The sequence below is a fragment of the Macaca mulatta genome, chromosome 1 (assembly GCF_049350105.2).
Source record: "Macaca mulatta isolate MMU2019108-1 chromosome 1, T2T-MMU8v2.0, whole genome shotgun sequence".
Taxonomy (NCBI): domain Eukaryota; kingdom Metazoa; phylum Chordata; class Mammalia; order Primates; family Cercopithecidae; genus Macaca; species Macaca mulatta.
In genome coordinates, this window is record NC_133406.1 from 156,260,594 (window position 1) to 156,279,282 (window position 18,689).

The 18,689-nt window shown below is 38.9% G+C and overlaps 1 protein-coding gene and 1 long non-coding RNA gene across 13 annotated transcripts in view; one reads left to right on the forward strand and one right to left on the reverse strand.

Moving 5' to 3' along the window:
* SAMD13 (sterile alpha motif domain containing 13) overlaps positions 1–9,721 on the reverse strand; it is a 98,664-nt gene extending 88,943 nt beyond the window's left edge. For 2 of the 12 annotated variants that reach the window (XM_077987997.1, XM_001103462.4), the window contains exons 1-2: positions 9,265–9,721; positions 4,552–4,636 (exon numbers count right to left, since the gene is read on the reverse strand). In XM_077987997.1, coding sequence (XP_077844123.1) covers positions 4,552–4,636; positions 9,265–9,274 — 95 coding nt within the window. In that variant the 5' untranslated portion in view covers positions 9,275–9,721. The other 10 variants (XM_077987988.1, XM_077987985.1, XM_077988009.1 and 7 more) reach the window with 10 other exon arrangements.
* Positions 8,338–16,402, forward strand: LOC106999490 (uncharacterized). Its single transcript, XR_013412627.1, has 4 exons — positions 8,338–8,472; positions 8,586–8,680; positions 9,700–9,783; positions 10,102–16,402. It is a non-coding gene; the product is annotated as an uncharacterized LOC106999490 (long non-coding RNA).
* The last annotated feature ends 2,287 nt before the right edge of the window (positions 16,403–18,689 follow it).

An 18,689-nucleotide genomic window follows, 5' to 3' on the forward strand; every position in this document is an offset into this window, starting at 1 on the left:
TGACATGAATAAACTTCAAGAAAATCTGCAGATTTATTGAAATTGATAAGATTATTGTTGCTTATCATTTTACGCAAAACCTCTTTGAATTCGATGTTGGTAATATTGACATGTGTTAATAAATTGACTTAACTTGAACAGACATAGTTTTGAAATCAATATGCTTTTGCTTCAAAGTCAAATCAAGACAAATCAGTTGTGTCAATATGGATGTAAATATTGCAAGAAAATAATTTCTCACATAATTCATAATTCAGTTTTTGGAAAACTTTTAAATATGTTTGGAATTATTTGGGTATGTGATCCTACCTTTTGAACTGTAAATTTTAGGAAATATAAATGCAGATTAAATATGTCCAATGAAATGTTTATGTCCAAAATGAGAGACACTGTAAGTCAAGCTTATCCAACCTGTGGCCCACGGGTTCCATGTGGCCTAGGATGGCTTTGACTGTGGCCCAACACAAATTCGCAAACTTTCTTAAAACATTATGAGATTTTTTTTGTCCTCATCAGTTCTTGTTAGTGGTAGTGTATTTCACCTGTGGCCAAAGACAATTCTTCTTCCAATGTGGCCCAGAGAAGCCAAAAGTTTGTACCCCTCTGCTCTAAGTGTAAAGTACACAACAGATTTAGGAAATTTAGTGCAAAAATGTAAAATACTTCATTGATAATGTCATGTTGATTACATGTTAAAGTGATATAATGGGTTAAATAAAACATATTATTAAAATGTATTTTACCTATTTAAATATGGCCACTAGAAAATTGAAAATTACATATGGGGGCTCAGATTTTATTTCTGTTGGACAGCACTGACTGATACATATATCCAGAAATTGAATTATTAATGTATAAAATATTCCACTGTTTAACACTAGAAAAAGTACCAAACTGTTCTGCAAAGCTGCCCTATCAGTTAATATTCCTACTAGCATTATATCCTATCCATATCTTCACTAATGTTTAGAATTGCCTCGTTTTAAAATTTTCGCCAAGTGAATGGGTATGTCATTATGATCTTAATTTGCATTTTTTGGTCACTAATGATACTAAACATCTCTTCATATGTTAATTGGCCATATATATTTCCTCTTCTGTGAAATGTTTGCTCATGTTTTGGCCATTTTTCTTTGGTATTTTTCTGTTTGTGCTTTTCTTACTGATTTATTGGTTATTACTATTGAAGACCCTGAATATAAAATTAAATATAAGATTCACTTACTCTTCCATCTCAGAATGTGTGATCTGCCCACTTTGGCCTCCCAAAGTACTGGGATTACAGGTGTGAGCCACCATACCCAGCTCACCACTTTTTTCAGCTTTTCACTGCAGGTTCTACTCAGTGTAATAAAGTAGGAGAAAGAAATACAAGGCGTTCAGATTGGGAAGGAGGAAGTAAAACTGTCTTTATTCACAAGACACAATTGTCTATGTTACAAAATGTGGTGTAATCTACTAAAAAGCTACTAGTAGTAATAAGTGAGTTTAGAAAGGTTGTGGCATATAAGATCAATATAAAAAATCAATTGTATTTTTATACGTTAAGATAATTGAAAATTCAAATTAGAAAAGCAATACCACTTAAAATAGCATCAAAAACATGAAATGTTAGGGATGCATCTGGCAAAAAGGTGCAAGATCTTCACAGTGAAATCTACACAATATTGCTGAGAGAAATTAAAGAAGACCTAAGCCAATGGAGAAAAATACTGTGTTCATTTGTTGGAAGACACAATATTGTTAAAATACCAACTCTCTCCAAATTGATATATAATTCAATGCAATGCCAATCAAAATGTCAACAGATTTAAAAAAAATTGGTGGAAACTGACAAGCTAATTCTAAAATTCATATTGAAATGTACAGAGGCAAAACACCCTTGAAAAAGAACAAAGTTGGATGGCTAACACTACCTGATTTCAAGTTACATTTATCAAAACAGTGTTGTATTGGCATAAATATACGCAAAAAGATCAATGGAATAGAATACAGAGTCCAGAAATAAGCCTGCACATATATGATCAATAATTTTTCAACAAAGTTGCAGAAGTGTTTGAACAGAGGTGGGAAGATTGGATATCCATAGCACCACTACCACCACCACACAAAGCACTTCAACACTTCAAACCCTTATCTCGCACCACAAACAAAAATTAACTCAAAAACCATAGTCCTAAACCCTGAAACCTAAAATTGTGAAACTTCTAAAAGAAAACCTAGGAGAAAATAACTGTAACCTTGCATTAGGCCAAGAATTCTTAAATATGACACCAAAAGCACTATCCACAAAAGAAAAAAATCGATAAACTAGACTTCATTAAAATTTAAAAACTTTGATACTTTGAAAGATACTATGGAGAGAATGAAATGACAGGTCACATGCTTAAAGAAAATATTTTCAAATAGTATATATGATAAAGGACACATTCATAATATATAAAAACTCTCCATACAATAAATATGAAAAAACTAGCCCAATACAAATATGGGCAAAAGATTTGAACAATACTTCATCTAGGAAGCTATATGAATGGCAAATAAGCACAGGAAAAGATGCCCAACATCATTAGTCATTAGGGAAATAAAAATTAAAACATAAAACACCTGATATAATGTCTAATATGAAAGTGATTGATCACACTAAGCTCACGAGGATGTGGAACAACTGGAACACGACACCCACTGCTGGTGAGAATGAAAATGGGACAACCAGTTTAGAAAATAGTTTGGCAGTTTCTTCAAAAGTTAAACAGACACCCACCACAGAGCCCAGCCAGTTCCATTCCTAAGTAATTATGAAAGAGAAATGAAAGCATATGTCCACACAGAGACCTGTACACAAATGATCAAAGCAGCTTTATTTATAATACCTAAGAAATAGAAACAAACCAAACATCTATCATCATTTGGATGGTAGTAAACAAATTGTTATAGATCCAAACAATGAAATATTACTGAGTAATTAAAAAGTAATGATGTATTGATATACATGATAACATGGATAAATCCCAAATTAATTATGCTGAGTGACAGAAACTATATGTGTGCGTGTGGGCAGGGGGGTGTATACACATTCATTTATATAAAATTCTAGAAGCAGCAAACTAATTTATAATGACAGCGTAACAGTGGTTGCCAGGGGATATGGGGGCAGAAAAGGACAGGAGGGAGAGATTACAAAAGGTCATAAGGAAATTTTGGAAGTGATGGAAATATTCATTATCTTAATTGTGGCAGTAGTTTCAAGAGGGGATAAAAATATCAAAACTTACTTTATATACATGCAATTTATTATGCAAGGATTATACTTCAGTAAAGCTGTTAATTTTAAAACTAATTACAATTAAGTAAAAAATAAAAGTTCAGTTTCTTATACTAGTCACATTTCATGTTCTTAGTAGCCACATGTGGCTAGTGGCTACCATTTCAGCACAAATACAGAACATTTCCATCATTGTTGAAAGTACTGTTGGATAACACTGATCTAACTCATACATAAAACAGCATCTGTTTCTTTCATTTCTCCTCCACCTACCTACCCCAAACTTTAGGGATGGTAATAAGCAAGGCAGTATGGCACTGATATATAAATTACCCGAGAACTTTAAAAAACAGATTTTATTACGTTAGTTTTAATGTAACTTTGCTGTGGAGCAAAATATACCTTCTATTCATAAACATATAGCACACAGTTTCCTCATTTAGATATCACAGCTTCTATGGATTATATTTAATTAGTTTCCTCCAAAGCTCAAGTTGATGTCAATTTTAAACTAAATGATATGGAAAGAAATGAAACAGATAACTCGCTCTTGGAACTTACTTTCTCCTTGTAATCAAAGTACTTATTGCTTTGCTATAACTCCTAAGTGAGAATATACATTTTTTCATATACTCATAAATATAAAAATATTATGTTACATATGCAATTGAATGTTCCCATTTAAAAGAATCAAGTATATAACTCTTACACAACACATAGAAACACAAGTTTCAAATGTGAGAACAGACATTAACATAAACACCATGTATGCACTGAAATGTTTCACATTCATTAAACAGTTCATAAAATTAGGACGGAGAAGTTGTTAAACTATATTCTATATTCTTACTGAAGCTTTTTCCCTTCTTGCACTATAGCTCTTAGTTTTCAGAGTTAGAGGTGACTGCATCTCAAAAAAAAAAAAAAAAAAAAATTCGAACTCAATTTTCTGCCCTCATTCTGTGTTGTCTACGGAAGAGTCTCTGCTTGGAGTTTTTGTTTCAATATACAGAATGCAGGGCTGAAATCCTCAACCATCCTTGTTCCAAAGCCTGATACACAAACCTTTCATATATATTTTGATGTCTGAGTCATCTCTGTCTTAGAAATGGAATACGGAAAAAGGTAACTGGGGTAGGGGGGAGAAGGGAGGTTGCTGGCCAATGTAGACAAACCAAGGCGACCTCCGAACTGTGTATTGTAGTAGATAAGCAAGAAGTACTAAAATAGAAACCAAGTCCCTCTGTTGTTTGCAGAAGCAGAACTCAGAAGCCAGCTTCACTTACTTTTTTACACCGACAGAGCCATTTTCCTTGTTTTCCATGTCAACAGATAGCATGGGAAGGCTGCAGGGTTCCTTTACTTCAGCAACTAATCAATAAGGGAGAAAAGCTTGTGTTTAATTCTTAGAAAGTGAGAGAAGAATATATATTCTGAATCGGAAACATAATGGTCCCTTTTACAGCTTCACACCAGTTCACGTATGTTTGTTTAAATCTCCAGTTCCCTCGGCGATTGGAGAGATGTGATTAAACCTAAAGAACTGGAGGAGACGGATTGGGGTGCTTTCATCTGTACTGGCACTCCCTGCCTTGACAATAAGCATTTGCAAATGAAATTGAATCCTTGTTGAAAACAAGTGCTGTGTGAACTGGCACAGCTTCTCCTGGGTGCCTAGCTCTCACTTAAGACACTGCAACTCATAAATGAGTCAAAGTAGAGAAAAACAATCCCCCTTTTCCTTCCCCCCTCCCATTATGGGCTGTGATTTGTTTTTTCTTATTGCATTTGTTTTTTTTTTTTTTTTTTTTGGTCCACTCCCCCTTGCTCCTAGATTTTTTCATTGCAATGCAGAAGGACACTTAAAGCTTTTGTCAGTAAGTATTCCCCTACCTCACATTCTCAACGAAAGCCTCAAAAATCCGTCTGTGAGATGGCCATGCTGTGGTAAAGCAGGAAGCTCACAAAAAATGCCAGATAGCCCTTAGCACAGAAAGGTGGTGCTGGGGTGTGTGTGTGTGTGTGTGTGTGTGTGTGTGTGTGTGTGTAAGAAAGAGTAGGTAGCTCATTAGATTTATGAAAAATCATCAGAACATTTAAGGAGATATTGTAGCATCCATCATTCTGTCTTTTTGTTTAGTAGGATGAGGGCTGTGAAAAATTAAAAGCCTTCCACAATTAATATGCAATTAGCAAAATGAAAAAGCTACGAACAAAACTGCTTTAAGAAAAAAAAAAAACAAACAAAAAAAAAAACGGAAGCAACAGTCCCGAAACGTGTTTGCTCTTATTCAGTTGAAGCCATAAATTAAATACATTTCCACTCAAATCACTTTATACTTCGGCACTCCTTCTCTAGGGATTACTCTGACATGGCAAGTGCATCATTTAGTATATTCGCAAGATTTTATCACTGTTAGAGAAGTAGATGATTAACAAATAACACTGTAAGTGTGGGATAATTTTCACTCCTGAAACACACACATACACACAAACTTCCAGTTGCTAAACCACTTAGATCACTGATAGAGAAATCCAACATTTAATATATAGATAGATATTAGCATACATTCACACACCGTTATAGAGTAGACAGGAAGATAGTGCTGCTGCTCCATGCTAACAGAATATGATTTCACTTCAGTTGGAAACTGTTACACATTCACCATTTTCTAAGCATCTCAGAAAACAAAACAAAACAAAACACTCACAATGATACTCTGCAACATCACACTACATTGTCTTATTATTATTACTATTATTTTCTTTTTTTGTGGAAGAGTAAAAAGAAAACCTACCTATAAGCAACTAAAAAATATCATTTTTTATAGGCTTATCAAGAACAGCCAAAGAAACCCCAATGTTTTCTTTCACAAAGTAGGCTGGCAAAGGAATTCAATAAGGAGGTACAATTTGACACAGTGAAATAAAACCAGGCTGGCTCTCAGCCAACATGACGTTAGGAATCACACACAAGCTGCACCAACTGCCTTCTGGTTCATGGCTGACTTTTTAAAGCTACAGTGTGCCTGTTCACTTTTGCTAACTACCTTCAGCACAATTAGTGCAAGAGAATGAGCCAGGAGTCCAAAACCTGCAGAATTCTCCCTGCACCTGTCTTGTACAAAGAAAAACAAGCTCTCTCAATAGCTTCTTATTTTCTCCCTCCCCTTCATTGTTGCTGCATGATAGGTCTTAGCTGTTGTTCTGAGCGTGAATGTCATGTTTCAAACTATTTCGTTTTCTCCCCAGAGGGAAAAATAAGAGTGAGAACCCAGTGCTTATGGGCTATAACCAGAGAACACTTGGAAGCTGCAGTCCCATGTTACTCTTTTTTTCCTAATAGAGATTGGTGGACAAAGTTCCCAGGGCTGGCTTTTAAGTAATCTCTTTGTGAGAATAAGGAAAGCACTGCCCAGCAGCAAATCCTTTTACTTCATTATGCAGGAAGTAACATATTTCAGAGAGGATGCAAAATAGATGACCAGATCTCCTGAAAACGCCCACATTCTTTTATTTTGGCATTTATTCTGCCAAATGAAGCCAGCAAAAATTCAGACTGAAACAAACAAAACCTTATTCTACAAAATGAAAACAATTAGTTCTGGGAGGTTTAATTTTAACTGTTTATCCCAGTTGCACAAAAAGCATAATTCAAGAAATTCAACCAACACTTACCATCTATGAGTACCCGGTACTGTATTAGTTGCATATAAGTAGAAAGACATTATGCCCACCCCAAAATTCATAGTCTCTCCTGCCATCATCCTAAATACCAAATCAGAAAACTGGGAGGTGGAGCAGAGAGGCTGGGCAAGATCTTTTGTTTACATTACCCTGGTCATTCTCACAGTTTCCGTGCTTGGCTTAAACCACTTTTCCAGGGGAATAATCTCATCCCATAAATGTTCTGCACATACACAGAAAACATACATGGTTGCCTCTTCATTGAAATAAACATCAATCAACATTTGTACACTTTTAGGTCAAGATGGTCAACAAAACCACTCAAAACAGGACACAGAACACAGGTTTCCCAGAAAGATCTTGGAAAAGTTATCTGTTGCTGTAATATCCTGTAGAATTCAGGTAGAATCCGAGGAGAAAGTTGCCTGCCTCCCTTTTTAAAAATAATCTTTTAGGACATTAGAAGATCAACTTTGATCTAAATTTGGAACCCGAATTTCAAGGTCAAAAATTGGTCCTTTACTTATTCCAGGAATTATATTAGAAATTTTCGACTTCCTTAAAGATCACTGCCGAGAAAGATTTCAAATATTTGCCATTGCTCCCTTGAAAAGGCAAACAATAGTAATCTAGGAACCAATTAAATATTTTTGAGCACTATTTTTGAGCACAGGTCAGGCATCTGGATCTTTCACCAGTGCTGATCTCAAAATGATGGACTCTTACCGAGATAAAGAGCTCTTTCACTAACAGATTCCATAATGCTTTTGGACTTGATCTGAAATTCCTTAACTATTCTCCCAGTAAATCCAAATTGGAAGCGAGTTGGACCGGGAGTTCTGTGTCCTGGGAAGCTGGGGTTGTCCTGACAGTGCTGCTCAGAACAAAAGCATGTTCAGCTCTCCACTCTTGAGGGGGAAAAGGCAAAGAGACTGTAGTTACACCCAGCTCTTCCTTAGACACAGCCGCAGGAGAAAGGATTCTGTGATGTTTTTCCAAGCATCTCTTCCTACATGTACAAAGGGACATCCCCTCCCATCTGGCCTGCTGTGATCAAAAGTTTGCCTGTTACACAACAGTAAAGTTTCAGAAAGTGTTGTAGGAAGTTAATCCCGTGGTATAAAAAGTGAGCCACAAAGACACTCTAAATTATGACAACAGGAGGTTTCACTTACCAGCTAGTTTCTAACTTTGGTAGTAAACTGACACTTGTGAATATAATATATATATACACACACTAGTACTCACACACTCCCTCCAACAAAATGTTTGACATCAATCCTCTGCTGATAAAAAGTTGTGTGTGTAGTGTGTAGCATAAAGTATGTATGTGTAATGTGTGTACTATGTGGTGTACTTTGTGTGTGGGTGTGGTACATATGTGGGTGTGTATGTGGTGTGTGGGGGTGAGGGAGAGAGGCAACCAAACAAGACCTTCTGATCCAGTACATTATGGGATATGCTGAAATAACTTTGGAGATCCTGAAATCTCCAAATTATATGCTGAAATTAACTTTGGTGTCAGTATTCTGGAACAGAACTTTCGACCCACTTGGGAACGGGCTCAGATAGGGAGAGGGGAGGCGGTTAGGAAGGGCGGGAAGCTGTTGACTTTGATTGGCTTCTTTTCTAGATCAGCATTCATCCCCCAGGCAGAAAGGACTCGCCTAGGGAGCCAGCGCGGTCCCAAAGGAGCCGCCGGCCCTGCCTCCCGGGATCCGACCCCAGGTGCGTCCAGCCTGAAGTCTCCCGAGGGCAGGGCGGACCTCACCGCGCCGGGAATGGCGTCTCAGGGGCAAGTGAGAATTGGCCCGGAGAGGGGACGGTAGGGGCAGAAGACGCCAATTGCCTCTTGGACCAGCAGCGCCGGCCCTGAGCCACACGACTCTCTGTGGCACTGGGGACAGAGCGGGGAAAGTTTCTGGCTAAGACTTTCACGGAGAGACGGTTCGCTGGCGTTTAGTGTGGGGGCTCCCCGGGCAAGCCGGTCTTTGGAAAGTGGAGGGTGTAGGTGTAGCGCTCGCGGGGCACCCCGCCGAGTCGTGCCACCACCCCGTCCCGCTCCCCGAGCACTGCCAGCAGCCCCAGGCGAGACCCGGCTCTCCGTGGGGCAGGGCACGGTTCTGCCCCCATTCCACTCCACGGTGAGAGCCCACGTCCGTGGGTGCAACGAGCTGCAGGAGCACCGAACACTGCCAAGATGAGGGAGGGCAGAGCGGTTTTCATTGCGGCATTCTTCGTTTCCTTCCATCCTGGAGAGAGGAGAGGGCGGTCGCCTTCCCACGCCCTGGCCGCACAGGCGGATTACTTACCTCCCCGCATGGCCGCGCTGGGAGGTTTGCCCCGCGCGGAGCTCGGCGGCCGCCACGCGCAAAGCCCCGGTGCAGCCGGCCGGACGCGCGCGGCACGCCGGGAGTTGTAGTCCACCGCGGGTCGGCTGGGGTCGGAGGGGCGGGGACCCCCAGGAATGGGGAAGGCCAGGACTAGAAGGGACAAGACCTGGGCAGGACAAGGGAGGATGTTTGCAAAAACTTAAAACTTCCAGGGACCTAGGGGGAGGGGAACCCTCCTAGAGAGATTTTTATAGTGAGGATTTTTTAGGTTAATACCATTTTCTTCCTGTCTTACTCGCTTATCACAACCCCAATGAAGTTTTAAGCTGGACTCTGGCAGTAATGTTAAGTAGAGATTTTCCCGGCCAACTTCATATTATTTAGGGCTCTATTCTCCTTTTATCTTGAACACAGATGTGCCATTCTCTGCTTGGACGCACACAGAATATTCTTGCTCACAGAATATCTCAGTTGAAGCCCTGAGCATGTAAAAGGAAGGTGAGTAGTTAGTTGCACCTTACACGTGCAGGGTGCTTTATAGCTCTCTTTACAAAGCACTGTGTACTTGATTGGTTCATTATATAAGAACCGTAAAGCAACCCTGAGAGTTAGTCAGAGAAAAGCTAAAGATGCAGGGAGGTTTTTTTTGTTTTGTTTTTTTTTGTTTTGGTTTGGTTTTTTGAGACGGGGTCTTGCTCTGTCGCCCAGACTGGAGTGCAGTAGCGCGATCTTGGCTTGATGCAGGGAGTTTTGGAGTTTTGTGTATCTGCATCTGTAGAGGTTGGAGTCATCCTGTCTATTCATTTCTTTCTCCAGCCTCTCATAGCAGCTGGGAAGAGAGAGTGGAGAGAAAGAGGGCTCAGGACAGGTGTGGACACGGTGGAAGAAGAGGAGCCTGCTGTGACAGACTTCCTTGAAATGACTAACAAGTAAATCTTTAAAGAAATAAGTAAAACCAAAAGAAGGACTTAGGGGTTGGAAGAAGGGAAGGAGAAGGAAAAGGCAGATGGGATAGGGATAGACATTAAAGATTGCAAACAGGCTAGTAGCAAAGAAAGCAAAAAAACAAACAAGGTTTTTAGAAACCAGATAAACCTTGAATTCCTGGTGTTGTCACTTCTGAGCTATCTCTGTGACCTTAGGTAAGTTCTTTAACCTCCCCAAACCTATTTTGCCTCATCTGTAAAATTAAAAAAAAAAAAAAAAGTTCTGACTTTATCATGTGGCTGTGCCTATTAAAAAGAGACAGGAAGCACATAGTATAGTGCTGGGCATATGATAGGCAATTAATGTTGTCTACTATTATTATCTGCAGAAATTCCCTTTGTGTAAGTATCAAAAAATAAATTGGAGTGGAAGTACCAGTGAAAGTACCAAAAATAAATTGGAGTGGCTATGACAATACTCCAAGCTACTGGCAATGATAGCTTGAACTACATTGACAGAAAGGCATCCATGTTGCCATGAGATGGGGAAAACAGCGAGTACAATCAACTGGATGTGGGGAAGGAAGAAGAATCAAATTGGTTGTTATTTCTAGATTAAGTAGATGATGTTGGCATTCTCATAAATAGATACAACTGATGGAAAAATGGGTTTTGGAGGAAGATGACCACTGGCTTTCCTCATTTTATTGTGCTTTGTTTTATTGCAGTTCACAGAAAATGTGTTTTTTGTTTGTTTGTTTATTTTACAAATTGAAGGTTTTTGCCAATCCTGTGTTGAACAAGTCTATTAGTGCAATTTTTCCAGCAGTATGTGCTCACTTCATGTCTCTGTCACGTTTTGGGCATTCTCATAATATTTTAAGCTTTTTCATTTTTATTGTACCTGGTATGGTGATCTGTGATCATTGATCTTTGATGTTACAATTGTAATTGTTTTAGGGTGCCACAGACCATGCCCATTAATCTATAAATGTTGTGTGTATTCTGAGTGCTCCACCTGCCAGCTGTTCCCCACCTCTCTTCCTCTGCTGGTCCTCCCTATTCCCTGAGACACAACAATATTGAAATTCGGCCAATTAATATCCTTATAATGGCCTCTATGTGTTCAAGTGAAAGGAAGAGTCATACGTCTCTCACTTCAAATCAAAAGCTAGAAATGATAAACTTAGTGAGGAAGGCATGTCAGAAATCCAGATAAGCCAAAGTTAGGCATCTTGTGCCAAACAGTTAGCCAAATTGTGAATGCAAACAAAAAATTCTTGAAGGAAATTAAAAGTGCTATTCTAGTGCATACCTGAATGATAAGAAAGTGAAACAGTCTTATTCCTGATATGGAGAAAGCTTTAGTGGTCTGCATAGAGGATCAAACCAGCCACAACATTCCTTTAAGCCAAAGCCTAATCTGGAGCAAGGCCCTAACTCAAGGTTGAGAGAGATAAGGAAACTGTAGAAAAGTTTGAAGCTAGCAGAGTTTGGTTTCTTAAACGAGGTTTAGGAAAAGAAGCATAACATAGAAGTACAAGATGAAGAAGCGAGTGCTGATGGAGAAGCTGTAACACGTTATCCAGAAGATCTAGCTAAGGTAGATGGAGGTGGCTACAATAATGAGCAGTTTATCAATGTAGACTTAATAGCCTTCTATTGGAAGATGCCATCTAAGACTTTTCTAGCCAGAGAAAAAGCAAAGCCTGACTTCAAAGCTTCAAAGGACAGGCTTATTAGGGGCGAATGCACCCAGCGACCTTAAGTTGAAGCCAATTTTCATTTACCATTATAAAAATTCTAGGGCCCTCAAGAATTATGCTAAATTGACTTTACTTGTGCTTTATAGATGAGACAAAAAGGCCTGGGTGACAGCATATCTGTTTACAACATGGTCTTCTGAATATTTTAAGCCTACTGTTGAGAACCACTACTCAGAAAAAAAGATTCCTTTCAAAATATTAATGCTCATTGACAATGCACCTGTTCAGCCACGAACTTTGATGGAGATGTACAAGAAGATGAATGTTGTTTTCATGCCAGCTAGTAAAACATCCTTTCTGCAGCCTATGGATCAAGCAGCAAATCTGACTCTCAATTCTTATTATTTAAGAAATCCTTTTTATAAGGCTATGGCTGCCACAGATAGTGATTCCTCTGATGGAGCTGGGCATCATAATTGAAAGCCTTCTGGAAAGGATTCATCATTTTATATGCCATTAATAACATTCATGATTCATGAGAGGAGGTCAAAATATAACATTAACATGAGTTTGGAAGAAGCTGGTTCCAAGCCTCATGGGTAACTTTGAGGGGTTCCAGACTTCAATGGATGAAGTCACTGCAGATGTGATAGAAATAACAAGAGAAATAGAATTGGAAGTGGTGCAGGAAGATATGACTGAATTGCTGCAATCTCGTGATCAAACTTGAATGGATGAGGAGGTGCTTCTTATGATTGAGCAAATAAAGTGGTTTCTTGAGATGGAAACTATTCCTGGTGAACATGCTATGAACATTGTTCAAATGACAACAAAGAATTTAGAATATTTCATAAACATAGCAGATAAAGCAGCATCAGAGTTTTAGAGGATTGACTTCAATTCTGAAAGAAGTTTTACTGTGGTTAAAATGCTGTTCAATAGCATCACATGCTACAGGGAAATCTTTCATTAAGGGAAGAGTCAATTGATGTGGCAAACTTTATTGTTGTCTTAAGAAATTGCCACAGCCATGCCAACCATCAGCAACTGGCTACCCTGATCAGTCACCAGCCATCAACAATGAAGCAAGACCCTCCACCAGCAAACAGATTACAGCTTGCTAAAGACTTTAAGATCGTTAGCATTTTTAAGCAATAAAATATTTTTAAATTAAGATATGCACTTTTTAGAAGATCTAATGCTAATGCATACTGAATATACTACAATATAGTGTAAACATAACATTTATATGCACTGGGAAACAAAAAAAATGTGTGTGACTTACTTTATTGTGATATTTGTTTTATTGTGGTGGTCTGGAACTGAGCCCACAATGTTCCCGAGGGGCCTGCAGTTTGATTTTGGACGTGCATAACTTAAGGGTTTATCTGAGTGAATGGCCAAGTGGAAGTTGGAAATGTGGATTTGGATTTTTCATGTAGAAATGAGACTTTGAGAGTCAATTACTTAGGAGAGAAAGTTGAAGAGCATGTGGAGAGGAAAAAGAAAGGACAGCAGGCGTGAGCAGGGGTAGGTGAGAAGTCAGATAATAATGGCAGGCAGGAATTGGTTAAGGAGGAAAGGAAAGCTTCAGGGGCGTAGTGACATGGGATGCAAGGGAGGATGAAGAGATGAGGAGCAGCTTCTCAACAAGTCAAATGCTCTAGAGAGGTAGCCAATGACAACAGAAAAGAGGCCTCTGGATTTATAGATCAAGAAACTATTGGGATTAAACTGCTTCCAGGGGTTCTTTTGGAAATTTACCAGAGTGATTTTACTTGTCCCAGTGATTGGGGAGTGTATTAGTGCATTTTCACACTGCTGTAAAGAAATACCCAAGGCTGAGTAATTTATAAAAAGATTTAATTGACTCACAGTTCCACATGGCTGGGGAGGCCTCAGGAAACTTACAGTCATGGAGGTAGGGGAAGCAGGCACCATCTTCACAATGTTGCAGGAAAGAGAGAAGTGCTGTGAAGGAGGAACTTCCAGTTATAAAACCATCAGATCTCGTGAGAACTCACTCACTGTCATGAGAACAGCGTGGGGGAAACTGCCTGCATGATCCAATCACCGGCCTCCCTTGACACATGGAGATTATAATTTGAGATGAGATTTGGGTGGAGACACAGAGCCAAACCATATGAGGGAGCGGGGCACTACTGGAATATAGTTGGTGGGGTCAAAGATTCTAGACATCCTCCGTTCACCAGGACAGTCACGCAGAGCAAAGAATTGTCCTGCATCCTGTGTGACTTAGTTGTCTCACTGCTCAGCTCATTTATGTAGATGAAAAATCTATTTATAATTATCTGAGCCTAGAATCTATTTTATACATAAACATAAACTGTTTTCCACACAGTTTTAAGTTATATCAAATTTTCCTGGAATGAAGTAAATTGAATGGCAATATCATTTATGGAAATTGTATCACCAATACAGTTCATTTTGTGACTGTCTCTTTCATGGTGATTCTGCATGTGGAACAAGTATCTGACTACTTTAATTGTGTCTTTTAGCTTAGGGATGCTTGAGCAGTTGCATGTTGGATCATGCAGGGGTTTTTTTGTTTTGTTATGGTTTCTTGATCCATGTTGATGGAATGTTGAAGGCCTGGGGAGAGGAGGACTCAGTCCCAGGCCAATGCTTATTCATTACTCCTGCCAGGAGTAGGCTGACTTGTTCAGAGTGCGCAGGCCTCTCTACCTCTGCTCTTGACCTTTTTGATGGACTTAGCCCTATTGATGCAGTTGAGGATTGGGGCGAGCTGGTAATTAAGCACAAAGGCCCAGAAACAATGATGATTCAATAAAGTGTATTCTAGAACATAGACTGAGGTAGATTTAAAATTCTGGAAATGGAGAAATTTTGAGAAATTTGGCAAATGGGGAATTCTGGCAAAGAAGGGCAGGAGAAAGTTTGGTCCTTAATGTGAAAGGATGCTCTAGGATTGGGGATAGGAAACAACTATATTTGTACACTGAAGTGAAGAAGCCACTAGATGCAGAAATGTGAAAGTTCAGAACAGAGGGTGTAACTGATGTAATATTTTCCTAGAGAAGAAGGAACTATTGATTCTTGATCTTTGGAAGAAAAGTGGTACAGTTTCTTCCTATAAGAAAAGAAAGAGGCCAGGCGCGGTGGCTCATGCCTGTAATCTCAGCACTTTGGGAGACTGAGGCGGGCAGATTACTTGAGGCCAGGAGTTCGAGAACAGCCTGGCCAACATACTGAAACCCTGTCTCTACTAAAATATAAAAATTAGCTGGGCGTGGTGTTGGACACCTGTAATCCTAGCTACTTAGGAGGCTGAGGCAGGAGAATCACTTGAACCAGGGAGGTGGAGGTTGCAGTGAGCCGAGATTGCGCCATTACACTCCAGCCTGGGTGAGAGAGTGAGACTCCATCTCAAAAAAATAAAAAAAGAAAAGAAAGCAAGCAAATGGAATGATTTAGTAATATTGAGGGAAATTCTAAGGAGAAAAGGGGGTATAACGTTGTTTAAAGATTTTTTAATTTATTGCGAAAATACACTGTATGATAAAAAAAATTGAAACAATCAGAAACTTAAAGTAGAAAGTAAAAATTCCCAATAAACCCATTCCTAAAATAATCCCTGTTAAATGGTATATATTGTCTAAATTTTTATCCTGTGCTTATGACTTCTTTTCGTAAATGTTACATGAGGTATTAATCCATTCTTTCATTGCTGTAAAGAAATTTATGAAGGAAAGAGGTTGAATTGGCCCATGGTTCTGCAGGCTTTGTAGGAAGCAAAGCATGATGCTGGCATCTGCTTGGCATCTGGGGATTCCTCTGTAAGTAAAATCATAGTGGAAGACGAAGGGGCAGCAGGCACCTCACACGGCCAGAGCAGAAGAGAGTGGGTGCCACACTTTTAAACAGCCAGATCTCACCAGGACTCATTCGCTGTTGTGAGGACAGTGGGATTATGTGAAACCATTCATGAGAAATCCACTCCTGTGATTCAGTTACCTCTCACCAGGCCCCACCTCCAACATTGAGGATTACAATTCAACATGAGATTTGGGCAGGGAAACACATCCAAACCATATCACGTGAGTACCTAAAATATTAGTATTTTTTCTTTGCAGGCTCTCAGGTTAAATAATAAATAAAAATTTGTTGAGCATCTATTACATAATAGATATTATCGCATCAATCTTTTTGATAATTGTTATTCACATCTTCCATATAATATGTATTTTCCTTGATTGTTCAAGAATAAAAAGAGATTTGTTAAAGTCTCCTAACATTTATCTTGTTGTTTTCTCTTATTTCTTGAAGTTTTGATTTATGTATTTTAATGCTGTGTTGTTTGATACATAGGCATTTATACTAGTATTTTCTTCATTGTGAGCTCTGTCATTTGCCATTATAAGGTGACTTTCTTTGTTCCATGTAATGCTTTTTAATAGCTTCTTCTATCCCACTTGAAATTATTTGAATTAAATATGTTTAACCTTATCTCGATCATGTGTTTATTTTTTGAATTCACATTGTTCTTTTTTTCTCTTTTGCTTTACGATCTGTGCTTTCTTTGCTTTTGTTTTGTCTTGGTTTTATTTTTATCTTCCTTTATATTTTAGTGTCAAAGATTAACAAAGCTGGACTCTAAAGTGGCAAGGACAGACTTTAATCAGTAAGTAATAGAGACAATCTACAATAGAGTAATTGGAGAATAGAGATAAGCATCCAGCATGAACTGAACTCTGATTTATATAGAGATGACCAACTAAAATAGGAGTAGGACAGGGAGTGAGTGAGGGCTCAGGAGAGTCAGAGAAGTGAAACTTTACAAAGGGTTGCACATCACAAAATGGTAGGGCCAGCTGTTTCTGGTAGGTGATAGTTACAAACATTAGGATTCTATCTTTCTACAGACTGGGAGACAGAGGCCCTATTCTTCTTGATGATTATATTTCAAATAAATGGCTTTTGGGTCCATGAGAAAGACACTCCTGAGTTGTAGGAGATACATGTACATCTCAAAGAGACAGAGGAAGGAGTCACAATTGCAAGCCCTTTTTAGTAAATGGTCTAAGAAAGGGTGATCAGGTGCATACTGCCAGGTGTCGGCTCAAACAGATAGTACATTTTTTGGGATTCTTGAGCTTTCTCAGTGAGGCACTTTAAGAGGAGCTAATGTCAACCTAGGGATGTGGCCTTGAATTGTTAGAAAGTACATTAGTTTTTGTACAAGTCTTTATAGGCCAAGATTGATACCTTACCAAGAAGAGGGCTTAGAGGAGAAGGGCTAGAGTCTGGTCAAGGAAAATATTTGTCATTAGTTATTTATTGCTGTGTAACAAACCACCCCAAAACTTAGCAGCTTATAACAACACACAGTTATTATCTCAGACTTTCTGTGGATCAGGAGTCCTGGTGTGGCTTAGTTGAATCCTCTGCTTTAGGGTCTCTCACACGGTTGCAGTCAAGGTAATGGACAGGGCTCTTCTCTCCTGAAGGCTAGATTTGGGGAGGATCTACTTTCAGGCTCACCTATATGGTTGGAGGCAGGATTTGGTTCCTTCTGGGCTGTTCAACTGAAGGTCTCAGTTTTTGCCACATGGGCTTCTCCACAGGGTAGCTCACAACATGGCAGCTGACTTTATCAAAGCAAGTGGTATGCGGGAAGAGTCAGAGTAAGAGTGTAAGCAAGACAGAAGTCCTGGCCTTCAATAGCCCAACTTCAGAAGGGAAATCCTATCACTTTTGCCACATTCTTTTTGGTAAGCGCAAGTCATTAGGTCTAGACTAACACAAGGGCATGAATGCCAGGAAGTGGGGCCAATTGGGAGCTATTTAAGAAGGCTACCTACCACACTCTGGCAACTGGGGAGTTGTAAAGTCTGTTTTAAATAATATGCTTACATTTTTATTTTTCAATTAACTTTAGAAATGCAATGAGGATGAAATGATGAAATCAGTCTACTTAAATTCTCTCTTTTCTCTTCCCATCTCTTAGTTTGGAGAGCAAATATGATTCTTGTTCCAGTTTATTGTCATCAAAATATTATGATTTATGTTATGTAATTTTACTTTTAAGGAAGAGAATAAATTTCTGTTGTTTTAAGCCACCCAGTTTGTGGTACTTTATTACAGCAGCCTTTCGAAACTAATACAGATAAACTGCATTTCAGTCAACAATGTTTTATAAATGTTACCTCTCTCAATCAAGATTTGGTATGTGTTGGACAGTAGAAAGTTTGATAAGTGACTGAAGTAGGTTTTATGTGCTGATATTGAGGATAGATCCATATGCTTTAAATTTTAAACCTGCAAATATTGGTGAGGTTGACATCCTTGAGAACATTGGGACACCTGAGGTTCACACTTGGGCTGTTAGTCATCACACTAGATGTGGAGAAGGGCCAAGTGCATATTCTAAAACAAATCCAGGGTTATTGGTTCTTCTTCTGCTGCTGCTTCTGCTTCTTCTTCTCCTTCTTCTCCCTCCCCTCCTCCCCCTCCTTCTTCTCCTTCTTCCTCTTCTTCTTATTCTTCCTCTTCTTATTCTTCCTTTTCTTCTTCCACAGTGTGGGATCTGTTTTATCATATGTAGTAAATGCACATTACTGAGATGATTTAATCTAGAAAGTTTACAAAACGGGTGATACCTATACTTACTATAAGAATTGGAGTGACATATATTATTAGCTATAAATCAGTTAGAAATGCATGATAATTTTAGGTAGTTGATATGCCAAGATTTATAGCAGTGTATGGATAAGGAAACCAAATTTTCGTG